This window comes from Myotis nattereri (assembly GCF_964212035.1).
Source record: "Myotis nattereri genome assembly, chromosome: 9".
NCBI classification, from domain to species: domain Eukaryota; kingdom Metazoa; phylum Chordata; class Mammalia; order Chiroptera; family Vespertilionidae; genus Myotis; species Myotis nattereri.
Genome location: NC_138084.1, coordinates 57,224,505 through 57,244,146, shown reverse-complemented (window position 1 = coordinate 57,244,146; position 19,642 = coordinate 57,224,505). Strand labels below are relative to the sequence as shown.

The following is a 19,642-nucleotide window of genomic DNA, read 5'->3' as shown; positions in this document are numbered from 1 at the left end:
ATTTACTCTCCCTCTCTCTTATTCTCTGAAATCAATAAAAATGTACTTAAAAATAAAAATAAAAATGTGCCTGTTAAGGAAAAAAAAATCAGAAACTGGCCACATGAGCCTTAAAAAAGAAAAAAATAGCAAATAGGACCTTTACAAGGTTTTTTTGTTTGTTTGTTTGTTTTTGTTTTTTTTTTAACTAATTGAACACATTTACTTTTTAGCTTAAGATGTATGAAGACACTTACATACATATATTATGTGGGATATTTTAGGTGGTGTATGATTTTCATAATTGCTCAAAAACTAGAGAAATCGCTTTTAAAAACTAAAATATCTAGTAGCAATATGGTACTAAAATAAAATATTATCAATTAATTTATTACAATAAATATCCATATATTACAATTGCTCTAATCACAGATATTGCTGTCATTTCAATTAACTAGGAAATCTACTTAGAAAAGATGCAAGCACTCCAACAGGTAAATTGAAAATATTTGTAATAAGAGAAAGAAGGCATGGAGTTATTTACTCCAAAAAAAATATATATATATATATTTACTCTAAATCCATACTCACCAGTGTGCACTAAGAATGGTCCCACCTCTGGAATTTCTGTCAATATCAGGGTCCATAGGAAACCTCTGTGTTCGACTGGCAGCTCCAGCTTCAGCCAGTCTCCCCTGGAGAAGAAGTGCAGTGGCCTCTGCACAGATGTGCCTTTTATATGATCCCACCCAGGTAAGGCCACACCCACTTGCTGAGGTGGGCTTATGTCTTCAAATGGAAGTAACCAGTCTGAACCTGAATAGATTACAGATGGTGGTCGGATGGCTAATTAGGTTTACAACACATAGAAAACAACACTTGGGAGCTTTCATCCTAACAGAATGTAAATGTATTTTGAGGTAAGAGGCATGAAACTTTCAAATACGGTATTATTAACTATAGTCACCATCTTATAGATGCTGTAGAAAATTATTTTTAATAGTGATGCCATGCTACCTGTATTTTGTTGGCACCTATCACTATTAATAATCACTGATACACACACCATCTAAGTTATAACATTTAGGTCTGATTTTTAGAAATATATGAAATGAAAATAATCTAACCATGCTGGAAAGTTGAAAAGTGGAAATCTAAATGAAACTCACCTTTTAAAATTTATTGAAAAATTAATGATAAATCTATCAAAGCCCACATAAACCTAGAAAGAGGTGAAGTACGTGACCTCTTACTCAATGAGTAGGATTGTAAATTAAGGTAAGGGTCATTGACTAGGAATGATCCCAAAATTAAATCTGGGAAAATTATCTCAAACATTTATCAACATGTTGCAAGTCATCTACGTAAGCATATAGAGGAAGGAGTTTCATTTTTCAGCCAAAATCAAGTAATTCTGTGGGCAGGCCGCCCATGGTCACAGTTGGAATCCTGGTCCGGCCACATACCTGAGATGCTGGCTTGTAGGGGATTTGTAGAACGCAGCCCATCCATAATTCTCTCTCTTTATTGATGTTTCTATCTTTTTCTCTCTCTTCCTTCCTCTCTCTGAAACCAATAAAAGCTAAATTTATAAAAATAAATAATATATCAACAAATAACTAAACCATCAAAACTAAGTTTTGCTAGGTACCATAGTAACTTCTTGATTCTCCTTCCCAAAACCCAGGCTTCAATGGTAAGACCAATCCCCTAGAATTTGGAGATTATAGGTTAGTAGAAAAGATGAATATATGCACAGAGAAATTTTAAAAAAAATCAGAACATCAAATAAAGAGGAAGAACCTGCTGTGTACACCTGAAGAAGAAAGCAAAGGGCAAATGACTCAACCTGAGATTCCTTTCTTATTTTAGATTCTATGTAGCTTAGTTACTGTATTTATTTACTGATTTATTTTTGTCAATAAATTTAATTTGTAAATCAATTTTCATATTGATTTCAGAGAGAGGAAGAAAGAGAAATAGAGAGAGATAGACGCATCAATGTGAGAGAGAATCATTGATCAGCTGCTTCTTTTAAGCTCTCTACTGGAGGTTGAGCCTGAATGCCAGGCATGTGCCCTGACCTGGAATCAGATCTTGAGCTCCTGTTTCATGGGTTGACGCTCCACCATGAGCCATAGCAGCTGGGCTACTTACTATATTTATTGTTTAGGAAGGAATGAGATGGAAAGGTTATAGAATTTTAAAATTCTGTGTGATATAATCACAAATCCAGGAAACAGTACTGCAAGTGATTGTTGGGACAAGTCCCTGTAAGGGAGCGCACCATGTAACAGCGCTCCAGGGAGCAGACTCTCACAGAATTATTTGATTTTTGCTGAAAAATGAAAGTTCTTCATCCATATGCTTCCATAGTTGACATGCAACATGTTGAGAAATGTTTGAGATAAATTTCCCAGAATTAATTTCGGGATAATTTGCTGATCAATGGCCCTTTGTGGAGAGATAACGAGAAAAAGAGAGACAGAGAGAGAAACATACACTTGAGAGAAACACATAGATTGGTTGTCTTCTTTACATGCCCAGAGCAGGGCAGGGGATCAACATTCAATCAACATGCTTGACCTTTACTGGGAATCAAATCCTGGGCTGATACTCCAACCAGTGCGCTCAAACAGCCAGGGCTGTTGTCATATATTAATGTAAGAATACCTTGACCACTACTCTTTATTTTAAAAACCTCACCCAATAGTATCTTTATTTTTCTGGAGAGAGAGAGAAAGAGAGAGAAAAGAGAAAGATTGATAGGTTGCCTCCCGTATTCACTCTAACCAGGGATAGAACCCGCAACCTGGGTATGTGCCCTGACCAGGAATCAAACTCTTGCCCTGAGATCACAAATAGTACCCCCTTGCTCTAAAATCGCTGCTCTGGTGCTTGGAGCATAGCTCAGTGGTTGAGCCTCAACTTATGAGCCAGGAGGTAATGGTTCCATTCTGGGTGGAGGCACATGCCTGGGTTGCAGGCTTGATCCCCAGTGGGAGGCATGCAGGAGGCAGCCAATTAATGATTCTCTCTCATCATTAATGTTTCTATCTCTCTCTCCCCTTCTATGCCTCTCTGAAATCATAGAAAAGAAAAAATAGCTGCTATGTCCTGCCATGGTTGTGGCTGTGGCTGTGGCTGTGGCTGTGGCCTTGACATCACAGATATTGTTAACAGGTTGTTAAAATTAACAGTCAAATTAACCATCTGGGTGCTCCCTGCACAAGTCCTTAAGTGAAACTTTCCCTGACACCCACCTCTATCCAGCCTGCTGCCTGCTCCCTGACACCCACCTCTATCCAGCCTGCTGCCTGCTCCCTGACACCCACCTCTATCCAGCCTGCTGCTTGCTCCCTGACACCCACCTCTATCCAGCCTGCTGCCTACTCTGAAAATCACTTTGGTCTCCTTTAACTACTTAGTTTATGACTCACTGTAACAAGATGGAAACCCACATCAATGGGGGAAAATGACAAAGGAAGAATATTTTAAAATGAATAATTCCTATCTGGACTCTGCCAAAACTTGCTACTTAACCCTGGATGCACCCCATCCTCGATATATTTCTCACTAAATAAACCAACTGTGGGAATGCAGAGATTTTGTAAGAAATGGGAATTGCAACCTTGACTCTAAACCTTTTGCAACAAATGCATATATATACTTAAAGTAGATGAAGTTAGTAAGTTAGTACAGTTATGATTTTTAAAAATAGTCTTGAACTCCAAAAGCACAATTACTCTCTCCCGAGTGCCATAACTGTTCAAAATAAAGCCAAGGGCCATTTATCCTTCTATTTATTAACCACTTTTTCTAGCAGCAACTTTTCCTCAGTTAAGTACAAGAATTTTATTTACTAAGGAAATATAAACTAATCCATCCCAGCCAGTGTGGATCAGTGGTTGGGCATCAACCCATGCCCCAGAGCTCACTGGTTGGATTCCTGGGGAGGGCACTTGCCCAGGGTGTGGGCTCCATCTGCACTGGGATATGTGCAGGAGGCAGCCAATAAATGTTTCTCTCTCATCAATGTTTCTCTTTTTGTATCTCTCCCTTCTTCTCTCTGAAATCAATTTAAAAAGACAAAACAAAACACATGTAACAGCAAAAAAAGAGAGATTAGTTTGAGTTCATCAAAATTAAAAGCTTAAAATAGTTCTGGGATATAATTAAAGTTAAATTGCCTGAAATTACATGACATAATGAAAATCAAAGTCAAATATCTTGAGCCAAGTGAGTGACTGGCATTGAGTGTTAGCTGGGATATTAGAGCCTTCAGGACCCAGCACCTGGAGATATAGATTTGGGTGAAGTGCCTGAAACACAAGCTATTTGGAAAAGGAAGGATGTCAGCAGAAGAGGGATTGTTCTTTATGCAGAAGAAAAGGGGGCGGGAGGGGGATGGAGTTGGTTAAATAGTTAAGTAACTTCTCCAGGTTGTGTGATTTCCTGGGTCTGCTTTCCATGTGTGTCCCATGCCTACAAAGCCTGTCCTGCTCTAGACACACAGTCTAGATTGAGTCACATTTTGCTTAGACCTTTGTGTCTCCAGGGCAGAGGAGGAAACTCCTGATTTTCTTCCCTCAGAAAAATGGGATCAGACCTCCCACAAAACTTCCTAAAGAGCTCCCCTGTGCCATCTGCCTGAATTACTGTATAGACCCAGTCACCATGCGCTGTGGGCACAGCTGCTGTTGCTCCTGTCTCTAGGTACCCTGAGAGAAAGCTCTACTTGCTGTCCTGTGTGCAGGGAACCATCAGAGCAGAAAATCTTCAAAACCACTATTATCCTGAAAAATGTGGTTTCCATTTGCCAGAAAAGCCAGTCTGCAGCAATTCCTGAGCCCTGAGGACAATGGGTGTGGGCTGCACGAGGAGACAAAACAGATCTTCTGTGAAAATGACAGGAGCCTGCTGTTGCACTGCTCTAGCGCTCAGGAGCACCAGGCTCTCAGACACGGCTCCGTGGAAGAGGCTGGTGAGGAACACAGGGTGAGTGGTGCCCTCAGAGCACTTAGAATGCTGGAGGAGAGCACAGCAAAGGGATGAGGGTTCCATCTCCTCCTTTCTGACTGCATTGATACCCACTTCAGAATCAATAATGAAGCCGTGAGGAAATGCACTGGTTTACCTGTCTTCGTGGACTCTGCAATTAAATATGGACCTGCCATTGGACCCAGTGATCCTAATTCAAGGAATATATCCCAAGAAACCAGAAACCAGAAAGAATGTATGCACCCCTATGTTCAAAGCAACACAATTTACAATAGCTAAGATCTGGAGACAGCCCAAGTGCCCATCAGTAGATGAGTGGATAAGAAAGCTGTGGTACAATTAAACCATGGAATACTAGGCAGCAGTGAAAAAAGGAGGATCTCTTACCCTTTGAGACAGCATGGAGGGTAATGGAGAATGTTACACTAAGAAAAATAAGCCATTCAAGAGAGATAAGTATCACATGATCTCAGTCATATGTGGAATCTAATTTATCAAAATAAAGTGATGAATAGAGTGGATCCAGAGACATAGAAGCATGAAAAAGTGTTTGGAATCTTGGAGGGAAAGCAGGGTAAGGTTGTGGGTGGGTAATGATGAACCAGAGAACTAGAAGGCATATATGCACATAACCCATGGACACAGACAACAGGGTGATGAAGCCCTGGGCAGCGGGCTGGCGCGAGCTGGAGAGGTTCAATGGGGGGAAAAAAGGGACATATTTAACACTTTCAATATTAAGTTTACAAAAGAAAACCATGGTGGCAGTGACAGGCACACATATCCTGGGCTTGCCTTTCCATTTGTGACCTCTCACCAGGGCCCTGCTTGCTGGGAGTAGGGCTTTCCTGAGCTCTCCGCTTTCTGAGGACTGGTTTCCTGATTTGTAACTGGCAGGCTCCATGGAGAGTGCCTGGGGAGGAGAGAACCCTCCGGGCACCTGCTGTTTCCTGCTCTTCACCTCAGTCAGGCTCAGCGGCCTCCTGGGCATTTCTCCCACTCCTGCCCTGGTGTCCTGGCAGCTGCAGGTTTTCTGTGCTGGGGGAGCTCAGGGGGGCTAACCTGCGCCCATGGCCGTGTGGGGGTCACAGAGCTCTGCTCAGAAGCCTTGCAGGCACTGGTGCCTGCCCCTCTCCTGCTCTGAGCTGCGCTTTCCTGTCCACATCGGGCCATCATCACCATCAGCCTCCCAAGGCTTCCTCACCATCTTTACTGGGTTCTTCCTATCAGTGCTTTCCCTTTGGCTGAGGTATCTCCAGGGTTGGAACAGAGAAGGAACCCTGAGCCCCTTTGCAGCCCACACCTCCACTCACTGTGCTCCCTGGTACTTCTGAGCTTTCTGCCCCGACCCCACTCACCTCCAGGGAAGTGTTTGAATCCTATTGATGCCCTTCAGGCAACAAGGCTGTGCCACCATATCTCCCTTTGCTAGGCCAGCTAGTTAATGCTCCCTCATCTACTTTGCCTTTGCAACAGTCTCCTATTGATTCTCTAAGCTCCCAATCTCCTACCGACTCCTCTCCAGTCACACCACCCAGCGTGTTTACAGGGTTTTCCTCTGCTTTACCTTCATATGAGTAGGATTTCTGGGAGTCATGTCTAAACAGAAGTCATCTAATAGGAAACATTTAGAGAAATAAACAAACTCATTCTTTAAGTTGACCTGGAAAAAAAGAATATGGAAGATTCATCATGAAAATTACGTAGTGAAAGGCCTGGATATATACTGTAGAGCTATAGGACATAAAACACTGTAGAGTTGGGAATAAACAGGTTCTCTCTTGGCCTTTCCCCTTTTTCATTATAATGAGTGCAGTCTCTTGAGGAGCCTCAGGAACCCTTGGCATCTCCAGTCCCTTCTACACCTGGCCCTTTGTAAACTCCTGAAAAGCCTCTCATTTTACTCCCTAAAGTCCCTCCTGGTCCCTGGGCCATGGCTGCTCCTGACACTTTCCAGGGCTGGTGGAGCCTAAGGGCTTTCCTCAGCCCCTCTTGAGAGCCAGTCCTTGGGCAATGGGAGCTGTTTCCTCTCACAAGTCCCAGGAACTAGTGTCTGAGGTGTTGCCCCTGGAAGAGCTGGGTTCTCTGTTCCTGGCCCCACCTACAGGTAACTCCCTGCAGGAGAGCTTAGGGAAATGGGGATTTCTCTGGTTAGCTCCAAGGACACCAGAGGGCCCTGCTCCCCATCTAGGCCTTGAGCTGGATTTCTTGGACCCCACTAGTAGCTAGATGCAGGACCAGGGACAGTACCTATCTTCTTAAGCTTGGCAGTGACCTGCCCGGGACCACAGGTTCACTGCCCCTGAGCTAGATTTCAGAGATGCATGTTCCCTTCCATGGCTCCTCTGGGATCCAGGGACTAACTTCACCTTGATATACTCAATATTTACCAGTAGACGCATTTGAACATATAATAAAATATTTTTCAAAAAAAGAAACCAAGCACCTTAGGTGGTTTGGCTCAGTGGATAGAGCATTGGATTTCGGACTGGGTTAGTCTGGGATGTGATTCAGGTCAAGGGCACTTACCTGGGATGCTAGCTCCTCCCAGGCCAGGACCCTGGTTGGGGCCCATGCAGCAGGCAACCAATTGATGTGTTCTCTCACATAGATATTTCTCTCCGTCTTTTTCTTTCTTTTCCATTCTCTCTAAAAATCAATGAAAAAATATCCTTGTGACTCTCTAAAAAAAATGCAAAAATATCCTCAAATGAGAATTAAAAAGAACAAAACAAAAACAGCAACTTGAATTATTATCAGTCTCATTAGGTAACAAGAAAAAAAGAAAACTGTAATCCACAGAACTAACTAATAATAGAATGACAGATTAGCCTTTTTAAACTGAAAGATTATTTACATACCATAAGCAAATACCACCAACAACCATCATAACTCTCCAGGCACAGACAGTCCCAGCCCCGTAACATCCCTTCAGTAACCTCCAGGTGGGCTGGCCATGCTCAAGTGGGGGTGGCAGAACACTTAGTATAGATGAGATGAGTGGTAGTTGACAATGCTCAAATTCTGGACCACAAATCAGGTCATAGCAAGCCAAGACCCTTACAGGCCCTCCCTGGCTCCTCCATTCTGCAGCAACCAGGACAGGACTATGGAATCTCAGCCAAAGGAGAGCTGCTGTGTGTACATGCATATGTTTGTGTGTGTGGAGGTGGCATGCCTGGATAGACAAGATGAAATCTATTCCCTCCCCCAAATCCCCACTCTTACTAGGGCTTTGGTTCACTTTCTAAATGTTTTAAGAAAGCAAAAAGATAACCCATAAATAGAAAGAAAAATATTTTAAATACATATGTATCTTAAAGGATTTGTATCCAAAGAAATTTTACAGTTCAAAATAAGACCAAAAATCCAATGATCATTGTACAATTTAGAGGACTTGAGTAGGCACTTCACTAAAGAAGATATATGGATGGCTACCAAGGACATTGTCTTAGCCTATTTGTACTTCTGTTACAAAAAGACAGTAGACTGGGTGGCTTATAAACAACATCAATGTGTTCCTCACAGTTGTGGGGGCTGAAAAGGTCAAGGTCAATATGCTGGCTGAATCAGTTTCTGGGAAAGTCCTATTTCCTGTTTTATACACAGCTGTTTTCTCTTCCAGTTTTAACAATTCGGAGAGGTGAGGGAGCTTTCTGAAGTCTCCTTCATAAGGGCACTAATCCTATTCATGAGGGCTCCAGCCTCATAAGCTAATCACCTCCCAAAGGCCTTTTAAACCTATCAAAAGTTTTAGGTAGCTGAGGAGTAAAGAATGAAATTGTGATTTATTGAGATTCTAAATGCACTGCAGCTGTCTGGGTTACCCTATCTTACATAAACTCAAGGTCACTGCTTGCGGGGGGCGGGGGGGAGCTGAGAAATATCTTCTTAGACCAGTGATTCTCAACCTTCCTAATGCCGCGACCCTTTAATACAGCTAGTCTTGTTGTGTTGACCTCCAACCATAAAATTTTTTCATTGCTACTTCATAACTGTAATTTTGCTACTGTTATGAATCATAATGTAAATATCTGATATGCAGGATGTATTTTCATTGCTACAAATTGAACATAATTAAAGCATAGTGATTAATCACAAAACAATATGTAATTATATATGTGTTTTCTCATGGTCTTAGGCGGCCCTGTGAAAGGGTCTGTTGACCCCCAAAGCAGTCACGGCCCACAGGTTGAGAACCGCAGTCTTAGACAGACTTTTATACCCTGTGACTATGACAGTTTATCTCTTCTTTTACACAAATATTCCCCCCCCATAATATGGAAGCTGTTATATGTGTGCTATGTAGATATGAAAGTAATTGAGGTGATAATGCCTACAATACTAATTCATTTTTAGTGAGGTGTGTCTCTCCTTTATTGACTAAAACACCTTTTAAGAGTCCTAGTCACAGACTCATTTAAAAACCAACTTCCCATTACATACACATGTATATGCACATACATTTTTTAAGTTATTGAATCATTAATGGTATTGGTCTGTCTGGTGACATTGGACATAGTGACCATATTATGTTTTTCAACCCATGAATATGGGATATTTCCATTTACAGGACTCATAATTCTTTCCTCTGTTGTTGTTTTTTTTTTTCAATAGCGTTTTATAGTTTATATACACAGAATTACATAACTTTTATTAGATTTCATTTTAGGAATTTCAGTTTCTGAGCATATAACATGAATTGTAAATTTCCTTTCCAATTTTTTTTGTTTGTTTAGAAGAAATTCACTGACTCATTTCTTCCTAACTTCATTAATTATAGATTTCAGGAAAATTTCTAATTATGCAATCATGCTGAGCTAATAATATAAATTATTATAGCTTTCTTTCCTCTTAGAGTTATTTCTTTCACGTGTCTAATTGTATTGAATAGGAATCCATTATAGTGTTGAATATATGTGGTAACAGCAGAAATTCTGTTGTTTTTTAAGAAATTTTTATTGATTTCAGAGAAGAAGGGAAAGGGAGATAGAAACATCGATGATGAGAGGCAATCTTTGGTTTTGTTGCACTTGCACACTGCCCACTGGGGATGGAGCCCACAACCCAGGCATGTGTGCTGACAGGGAATGAACCTATGACCTCTTATTCCCAGGGCCCATGCTGAATGGCTGAGCCACACACCAAGGGTCAGTCCAATGTTTTCGAGCTTGCACATGGCAGAGGAGTAGCTATTCCTGGTTATTGCCCCTCTCATTCTTAGCTATAGCAGGGATTCAAGCCTCTTTCTACCTATTTTGTCATTGTTTTCCTGGGGACTTTTTCTGGGGAAAGATGAGGGGGAAGGATCCTCAGTTCAGCCATCTGCTTTTCATTTTCTTCTTTAGTTGTACACAGCAGATCCCTCTTCCTTATTTGAGCCCTTAGGAATTTTTTATTTCTCTGTGCATTCATTTATCATTTCCACTAAACTATAATCTGCAGATTCTAGGGCTTTTGCCTTACCTTTGAAGATTGGGTTTGGGCTAAGGGAATTGAGAAGTTATTATGGTACATAGCAAAACTTAGTTACTATATTTATGTATTTTGATAAATATTTTTTTAAATTGATTTCAGAGAGAGGAAGGGCAGACGGAGAGAGACTAACATCAATGTTGACAGATAAATGAGTGATTGGCTGCCTCCTACAAGCCCCCTAAGGGAATCTAGCCTGAAACTCTGGCATAAGCACTGACCAAAATTCAAACCAAGTCCATCTGGTTCATTGGTAGAGACTCAACCATTCAACCACACCAGCCAGACTAATTGCTCTATTTATTTATTTATTTTTAAATTAAATCTTTATTGTTCAAATTATTACATTTGTTCCTCTTCCCCCCCCCCCAACTCCCCTCCTCCCAGTTCCCGCCCCACCCTCTGCCCTCACTCCCCACCCACTGTCCTCATCCATAGGTTCACGATTTTTGTAAAATATATTTTATTGTTTTTTTACAGAGAGGAAGGGATATGCCCTTGACCGGAATCAAACCTGGGACCCTTGAGCCAAACGCTCTATCCACTGAGCCAAACCGGTTAGGGATGTCTATTTATTATTTGAAGTAAGAACCAGATTACAGGGCCTGGGTTATAGAATGTTAAAATGCTGTGTGACAGAATGAGAAATCTAGGAAATATCAGCGCAAGTGAGTGTTGGACAAGTTTCTGTACAGGACGGCAGTAGGTGACAACACTACAGGAGGGCACACTGCCCACAGAATTAATTGATTTTTGCTGAAAAAAGGAAACTTCTTCTGCTATAAGCTTACATGGGTAACTTGCAACAAGTTGATAACTGTTTGAGAAAATTTTCTGAAAATTAACTAATTTTGGGATCTTGCAGGTCAATGACCCTTCCGTAATGGTTTACAATCCTGTGCATTGAATTAGAGGGCAGCAGCTGCGCTTCTTTCTAGAATATGTGGTCTTTGATGGCTTTTACATTTGTTTTTCCATAAATTTTAAAAGTAGAGTTACTTAGATTTTCACTTCTTAAACTCCTCACAACATTATTTTCATAGATTTTTAAAAATAGGACTTAAATTCCCAAACATTTGATAATGTGGAAAATAATTCATATGGCATCAATAACTTCTTAACTTGTGATGGGTTTCAACAAAATACAGGTAGCATGGCACCTTTTTTAAAAATAATTTTCTACAGCATCTATGAAATAGTAACTACAGTTAATACTGTATTGCATATTGAAAAGTTTCATGTTTCTTACCAGAAAACACATTTACATTCTGTTAAGGTGTCAGCCCCCAGGTGTTTTCTATGTGTTGTAACCCTAATTAGCTATCAAACTATAATCTGTATAATCCATTTAAGGTGTTCACTTCCTTTTGTAGATTTTAGCCAATCTCAGCAAGTGGGTGTGGCCTAAGGGGAGTCATATAAAAGGCCCATCTGATGCAGGGGACACATCACTTCTCCAGAGTAGACTGACTGAAGTTGGAGCTGCCAGCTGAGTGAAGAGAATTCCTACTGACCCTGATATCCACAGAACTCACCGAGGTGGGAGCACTCCTAGTAGCCTCTGGTGAGTATGGAATTTAGAATAAATATGTTTTTATTTTTTTTTGAGTACATAGCTCAAAAAATGCCTACTTTATCTTATTACAAATATTTTCAATTTACCTCTCCAATTACTGGGATCTTCTCTAAGTAGAGAAGTAGATTTCCTAGTTAATTGAAATGACATCAATATTTCAAATATCTGGAATTAGAGCACTTTAATAGAGTGATATTTAGTATAATAAGTTATTTCATTATTTTTTATTTTAGTACCATATTGCCACTAGATGTTTTTTAGGTCATAAAAGAGATTTCCCTAATTATGGAAATCATAAACCAACTAAAACATTTCACATAATGTATGCATGTAAGAATCTTCATACACATTAACCTAAAAAAAAAATGTGTCAATGAGAAAAAACTCATAAAGGTCCGCTTTGCTATTCCTTTAATACCTTCAGTTCCAGGCTATATTTGAAAACTTTACAATAGATCCCAACCACTGTAAGGCTTCCCAAGAAGTGGCACTCGTCATAATGAGAGACTATCAGACATAGCGATGAACCAGTCATGCTTCCATGAACTGCATCTTAGGATTTCCTAGTGTAGAGATTCCTGTGGTTTTATTTTTTTAAAATTATTTACAGGGAGAGTTAAGGAGAGAGAGGGAGAGAGATTGAGGGACTGATGAGAAAGACAAAGGGGAATCCGTTGCCTCCAGCATGCGCCTTGAATGTGTGTGAAACCTGAGCTGTGGCTGGTGCCCAGACCAGGAATCTAACCCACGGGCATTTGGTACAGGTGATGTTGCTCCACCCAACTGGTCCACACTGGCCAGGGCTTTAGTTTTGTATTTATTTATTTAATTAATCCTGGGACTATATTGAAGTGTCAATACATTAGATTACAGGGGTGAGGAACCTTTTTTCTGCCAAGGGCCATTTGGATATTTATAATATCATTTGAGGGCCATAAAAAATGAAATGAAATGATTGATAATTAAGCTGCTGCAATTTGGTCACACCTTTAAATTATCCCTATGCCTTGGGAGGGCCAGACCAAATGATTTTGGGGGCCTTATATGGACCTCAGGCAGGACGCTCCCCACCTGTGGATTAGAGGATCACTTTAAGAAATGGCTGGCACCCTACCAAAAACTCAATAAATATTATTAAATGAATCTTAGATATTGTTGAGCATCTGTCTACTATGATACCATTTATGTTTTATTTATTTTATTTTTATTTCAGAGGCAAAGGGAAAGGAAGAGAGACATAGAAACATCAATGAAGAAAGAGAATCGCTGAATTGCTGCCTCCTGCAAGCCCCACACACTGGGGATCGAGCCTGCAACGTGGCCACATACCCTGACCTGGTCGCTCAAGCATTGAACCACGCCAGCAAAACAGCATTTATCTTTTAGGTGCATCTTTCAGACAGTTATTTTCAGAAGCAAAGCCTGGATGTTGTAGAGAGTATGAAGCGAATGCAGAAGGACAGGTACCAGCAGCTGTAGGCCCTGCTCTGAGAGAGTTCCTGTTAGACAAGACAACTTCATCTTCCCACTACTGACTTAAAGTGGGTGAAAAGAGAACAGAAATCTTTGTCCTCTGACTTTGGAAGTCTTGTTTAACCTTCAAACTTGCAATGTCAAGGGTTCCAAGTCCGCCACCTCCAGCAGAAATGTCGAGTGGCCCTGCAGCTGAGAGCTGGTGCCACACTGAGATCAAGGTAGTGAAATTCTCCCACATGTGGACCATCAGTAACTTTAGCTTTTGCCCACAGGAAGTGGGTGAAGTCATTCAAAGTTCAACCTTTTCATCAGAAGCCATTGATCAACTGAAATGGTGTTTGAGAGTATACCCAAAAGGGCTAGATGAAGACACCAAAGATTACCTGTCACTTTACCTGTTTCTGGTCAGTTCTCCAAAGCGTATATTTTTGGCAAAATTCAAACTCTCCATCCTGAATGACAAGGGAGAAGAAATCAAATGTTTGGAGAGTCACCGGGCATATAGCTTTGTACAAGGCAAAGACTGGGGATTCAAGAAATTCATCCGGAGAGATGTTCTTTTGGATGAAGATAATAGTCTTCTCCCTGATGACAAGCTGACCCTCCTCTGTGAGGTGAGTGTGGTGCAAGATTCCGTCACCATTTCTGGTCAGAATACCACGAAGATGGTGAAGGTTCCTGAGTGCCAGCTGGCCGATGAGCTAGGAGGACTTTGGGAAAATTCCTGGTTCACAGACTGTTGTTTTTGTGTTGCTGGCCAGGAATTCCAGGCTCACAAAGCTATCGTAGCAGCTCGTTCCCCAGTGTTTAGGGCCATGTTTGCACATGCCATGGAGGAGAGCAAAAAGAATCGGGTTGAAATCATTGACATGGAGCCTGGAGTTTTTAAGGAAATGATGTGCTTCATTTACACGGGGAAGGCTCCGAACCTGGACAAAATGGCTGATGGTTTGCTGGCAGCTGCTGACAAGTATGCCCTGGAGCGTTTGAAAGTCATGTGTGAGGAAGCCCTCAGCAGACAGCTCTCTGAGGAGAATGCTGCAGAAATGCTCACCTTGGCTGACCTCCACAGCGCAGATCAACTGAAAACTCAGGCAGTGGATTTCATCCACTCTCATGCTGAGGGGGTCTTGGAGACCGAAGGGTGGCAGGCAATGGTGGCGTCCCATCCCCACTTGGTGGCTGAGATGTACCGCTCTCTGGCTTCAGCACAGGGCGCCTGTCTGGGACCCCCACGCAAGCGCCCGAAGCAGTCCTGAGATCCTGCGGGTTGCAAGACTCCTTTGATTTACCAGAAGCAGCAGCCACTGTTACTGCCATTGAGCATCTGGTAGACAGTACAATCTGTGGAGTTTTCGTCTGCTGTCGGGGGAAGTCTGCATCTCGGCCCAAGATTTTTAGTTTTATTATTTTCCTTAAAGAAATCTTATTTCCAAATGTATCTTTACTGACTTCAGAGAGGAAGGGGGGGGGAGAGAGGGAGAAACATCAGCGATGAGAGTGAATCTTCCATAAGCTGATTCCTGCATGCACCCTACTGGTGATCAAACCCACAACCAAGGCATCTGCCCTGACCACCAATGGATCCTTGACCTCCTGGGTCATAGACTGACACACACCACTGAGCAGCACTGGCCAGGCTGAGGATATTTTCTTCCATAGATTTTAGAGGGAGCGCAAAGGAGGGAAGGAAAGCCTGAGACTCTGAGAAAGAGAAAGAGATGCAAGGCCCAGACAGACGCATTGCACGGGATGGAAACTGCAGCCCAGTATGCAGCCTGGAGTGGAATCAAACCCCTGACCCTTCAGGTCTGAGCCAAAGCTCTAAACACTGAGACACTGACCAGGGTGAGATAAGTCCTACATTGGGCCACAAACATTTAAATTTAGACAAACGCTCAAATGTCTGTCTTTAGGGATTTGCTTCTTCTGCAGATGTTGTGGTCATCTCTTTACTAGATGTGACAATAAAAACTGCTCTTGTTGTTGTAGCTCACAATAAAGTAACATCTTAAAAGACCAACTTTTGCCTCAGGACTTTCTTTGCACTGTGTCCACATGATTTCTTTTTCTTTTTGCAGTGACTCTCACTTTGCAGCCGGGAAGAACTAATAGACTTGTCTTCCTACCTGGAGGTTTGAGCAGCCTTTGTGTGGGATGTGGTCCTCAAGGTGCAAATGTCTCTCCCGGATCTGAGTGTTTCCGTGACTGGGGTGCTCAGACTTCTACCTCAGGGATGCATCACTTGGAGATAAAAGTGGGAGACATTGGAATTGGGCTGCTGGAGTCTGTAGTGATGATTAGAAATAGAGGAATAGGAGTGTCCAGAAGGGCCTCTTCTTGGCTATGCTAAAACCCACATCCACTAAAATGTCTTTGCCACCTCCCACTTTTACTGCAATATGTGCCCTAACCTATTGGCTGAGTAGGGGCATTCCTGGGTTATGAAGGTGAAAGTGTGACCTTTATAAATGTAGCTCAAAGTTCCTTATATGTAAAATTTCTTCCTGCTCCTCTCTCCATCTCAGGCCTAACTTTTCCTTTAGTCACTTTTGACTAGAAATAGATTAGGAATCATTCTACATGCTGGGGAACACCAGTATCTAAGAAAGGCGTTTTCCTAAGACACTATCAATTAAGACAAACACATTACTCTTTTTCTTTGTTTTTGGTTTCCTTTTATGCCATGAAAATCCATTTACTATATTTTTAAATATGATGAAAACATTCAAAACATAGGTTTTGGTTTGTCCTTTACTCAGTTTGTTAAAATCTGCACGCGTGATGCATGGCATAGGATATGTTCTCTGGATTTTGCTCCATTTTTAAACTGTCATCAGGAAGTATAATAATAGATGACAGGGGTGTCTGAAAAAGTGCAATTAAATGCAAGAAGCTGGCTGATTTCATGTAGCATAATATTCTTCAGGTCCATTCATGCTGCCCCAGAGTTTCAGAAACCCCTCTTTTCAGCTGTGTAGTATTCCCTTGTGTAAATGTCCCGCAGCTTTTTTTATCCATTTGCCTACGGATGGCCACTTGTGCTGTTTCCAAATCTTAGTTATTGGGCAACAGAAATGAAGGAGAAAAGAGACAAATGGAACTAGGTCAAAATAAAAAGCTTCTGCCGAAACCCGTTTGGCTCAGTGGATAGAGCGTCGGCCTGCGGACTGAAAGGTCCCAGGTTCGATTCCGGTCAAGGGCATGTACCTTGGTTGCTGGCACATCCCCAGGAGGGGGTGTGCAGGAGGCAGCTGGTCGATGTTTATCTCTCATCGATGTTTCTGACTCTCTATATCTCTCCCCTCCTTTCTGTAAAAAATCAATAAAAATATATTTAAAAATAAAAAATGAAAAAGGACCCCTCCGTATGGGAGAAAATATTTGCCAATGTTACCTCTGATACGGGGTTAATATCCAAATTATATAAAGTCCTCATACAAGACACAAAAGGAATAGAAACAATCCAAGAAAAATGGGCTCAAGGACCAAGCCCATCTACTTGGTCTCCAGTAGAATGACCAAGTTGTGGTACAATCATGTAGTGGAATACCCTGAGACAAAATAATACAAACAAGTGTTACACACAGAGGAGTGCATAAATCTCGCCAAAATACTTTTCTTTAATTCTTTTATTTTAAACATATATATATATATATATATATATATATATATATATATAATTTCAGAGAGGAAAGGAGAGGGAGAGAGAGATAGAAGCATCAATGATGAGAGGGAAGTATTGATTGGCTGCCTCCTATTAGTAATTCCTCTGACTGAGGATCAAACCTGCACCCTGGGTATGTGCCATGCCTGAGAATTGAACTGTGACCTGCTGGTTTATAGGTCGACAGTCAACCACTAATTCACTCTGGCTGGGCTCACCAAAATACTTTTAAACAAATGAAAGTATACACCAAAGTGTATACAATGTGATTTTATTCATATGAATTGAAGAAATGATCATTAGAAACAGGGCATATTAATCACCAGCATATGATTACCTTTTTGGGAGAGGGGATTAGATTTTGGACAGGGTAGGCAATCCTGGGATCTAGAGGTCTGAGTATGTTACATTTGTGGTATGAAAGAGAACATTCTTTTGACAAGTTCTTCACCATTTTCCATAATATTAAGAAATCTCTGGACAGGGAAGCTATATTTTTGGGTCAGTATCATGGAACTGTATCCTTTCACTGTGTTCCCAAATATTATTTCATTTATGGTTTCCTACCTTATGGATTCCAGGGACCTCTAAGAGCATTATTTCCCCAGTTTGATACATATAGACACAAAATTGCTATCAGTTAACAGCAATATCTAAGATGTGGGAAGTCAGCTCAAAAGACCTTTTAATTTTATCTAACTCTGTAAAAGACATTATTTTCCTGATCAAATATGAAGCTTTGGTATAATTTCAAAAATATGCTCATTTTCAATGATACTCATTTCTTTTGTTGTGTCGCCTAACATATAAGCTACAGTTTGGAATTTGCTTTCAATACAACGCTACACTATTCAAAGCTTATCACATCACACAATTAAAATTGGCTAGTGAAATTATATTTAAATTATGCGTCCAAACTGCTACACAGAAGCATGCTATGGGAGTAAAATATGTAAAGGAAAGGGAAATAAAGATATGGAGGAGAATAAAAGAATGAAGACACAGGTAGAGAAAATGGAAAGAACAGACCTGAAGTATCTTAGAGTTTTGGGGTTTGTACCTTATTCTGGGCTTTCTGTATTTAGATAACTCTAATCCGCAATAAGTAAATAATAATAGAATGACAGATTAGCCTTTTTAAACTGAAAGATTATTTACATACCATAAGCAAATACCACCAACAACCATCATAACTCTCCAGGCACAGATAGTCCCAGCCCCCCTAACATCCCTTCAGTCACCTCCAGGTGGGCTGGCCATGCTCAAGTGGGGGTGGCAGAACGCTAAGTATAGATGAGATGAGTGCCAGTTGACAATGCTCAAATTCTGGACCACAAATCTGGTCATAGTAAGCCAAGACCCTGACAGGTTGCTTTCTCCCTGGCTCCTCCATTCTGCAGCAACCAGGACAGGACTATGGCATTTCAGGCAAAGGAGAGCTGCTGTGTGTACATGCATATGTTTGTGTGTGTGGAGGTGGCATGCCTGGATAGACAAGCTGAAATCTATTCCCTCCCCCAAATCCCCACACTTACTAGGGCTTTGGTTCACTTTCTAAATGTTTTAATAAAACAGAAATATAACCCATAAATAGAAAGAAAAAGATTTTAAATGCATATGTATCTTAAAGGATTTGTATCCAAAGAACTCATACAGTTCAAAATAAGACCAAAAAATCCAATGATCATTGTACAATTTAGAGGACTTGAGTAGGCACTTCACTAAAGAAGATATATGGATGGTTACCAAGGACATTGTCTTAGCCTATTTTTACTTCTATAACAAAAAGACTGTAGACTGGGTGGCTTATAAACAACATCAATGTATTTCTCATACTTCTGGCACCTGAAAAGACCAAGGTCAATATTGTGGCTGATTCAGTTTCTGGGGAAGGCCTATTTCCTGTTTTATACACAGCTGGCTTCTCCTTCAGTTTTACCAATTAGTAGAGGTTAGGGAGCTTTCTGAAGTCTCCTTCTTAAGGGCACTAATCCTGTTTCTGAGGGCTCCAGCCTCATAAGCAAATCACCTCCCAAAAGCCTTTTAAATCTATCAATACTTTTAGGTAGTAGGTGATGAGTAAAGAATGAAATTGTGATTAATGAGATTCGAAATCCACTGCAGCTGCCTGGGTTACCATATCTTACATAAACTCAAGGTCACTGCTTGAAGGAAAGAAAAGCTGAGATAGATCTTCTTAGACAGACCTTTATACCCTGTTCCTACAACAGTTTATCTCTTCCTTTACACAAATATTCTCCCCCACAATATGGAAGCAGTTTTAAGTGTGCTATGTACATATGAAAGTAATTGAGGTGATAATGCCTACAACACTAATTCATTTTTAGTGAGGTCTGTCTCTCATTTATTGACTAAAACAACTTCAAAGAGTCCTAGTCACACACTCATTTAAAAACCAACTTCTCAATTACACACACATGTATATGCACACACTTTTTTAAAGTTAT

At 41.0% G+C, this 19,642-nt stretch overlaps 1 protein-coding gene across 1 annotated transcript; it reads left to right on the top strand.

The window, feature by feature from the left end:
- Nucleotides 1-13,641: 13,641 nt before the first annotated feature.
- LOC308524604 (speckle-type POZ protein-like) lies at nucleotides 13,642-14,766 on the top strand (the record flags this gene model as incomplete). The annotated part of the gene is made up of 1 exon (XM_081099163.1): nucleotides 13,642-14,766. The coding sequence occupies one exon, from the start codon at nucleotides 13,642-13,644 to the stop codon at nucleotides 14,764-14,766; it is 1,125 nt and encodes a 374-aa protein (XP_080955289.1).
- Between the last annotated feature and the right edge of the window lie 4,876 nt (nucleotides 14,767-19,642).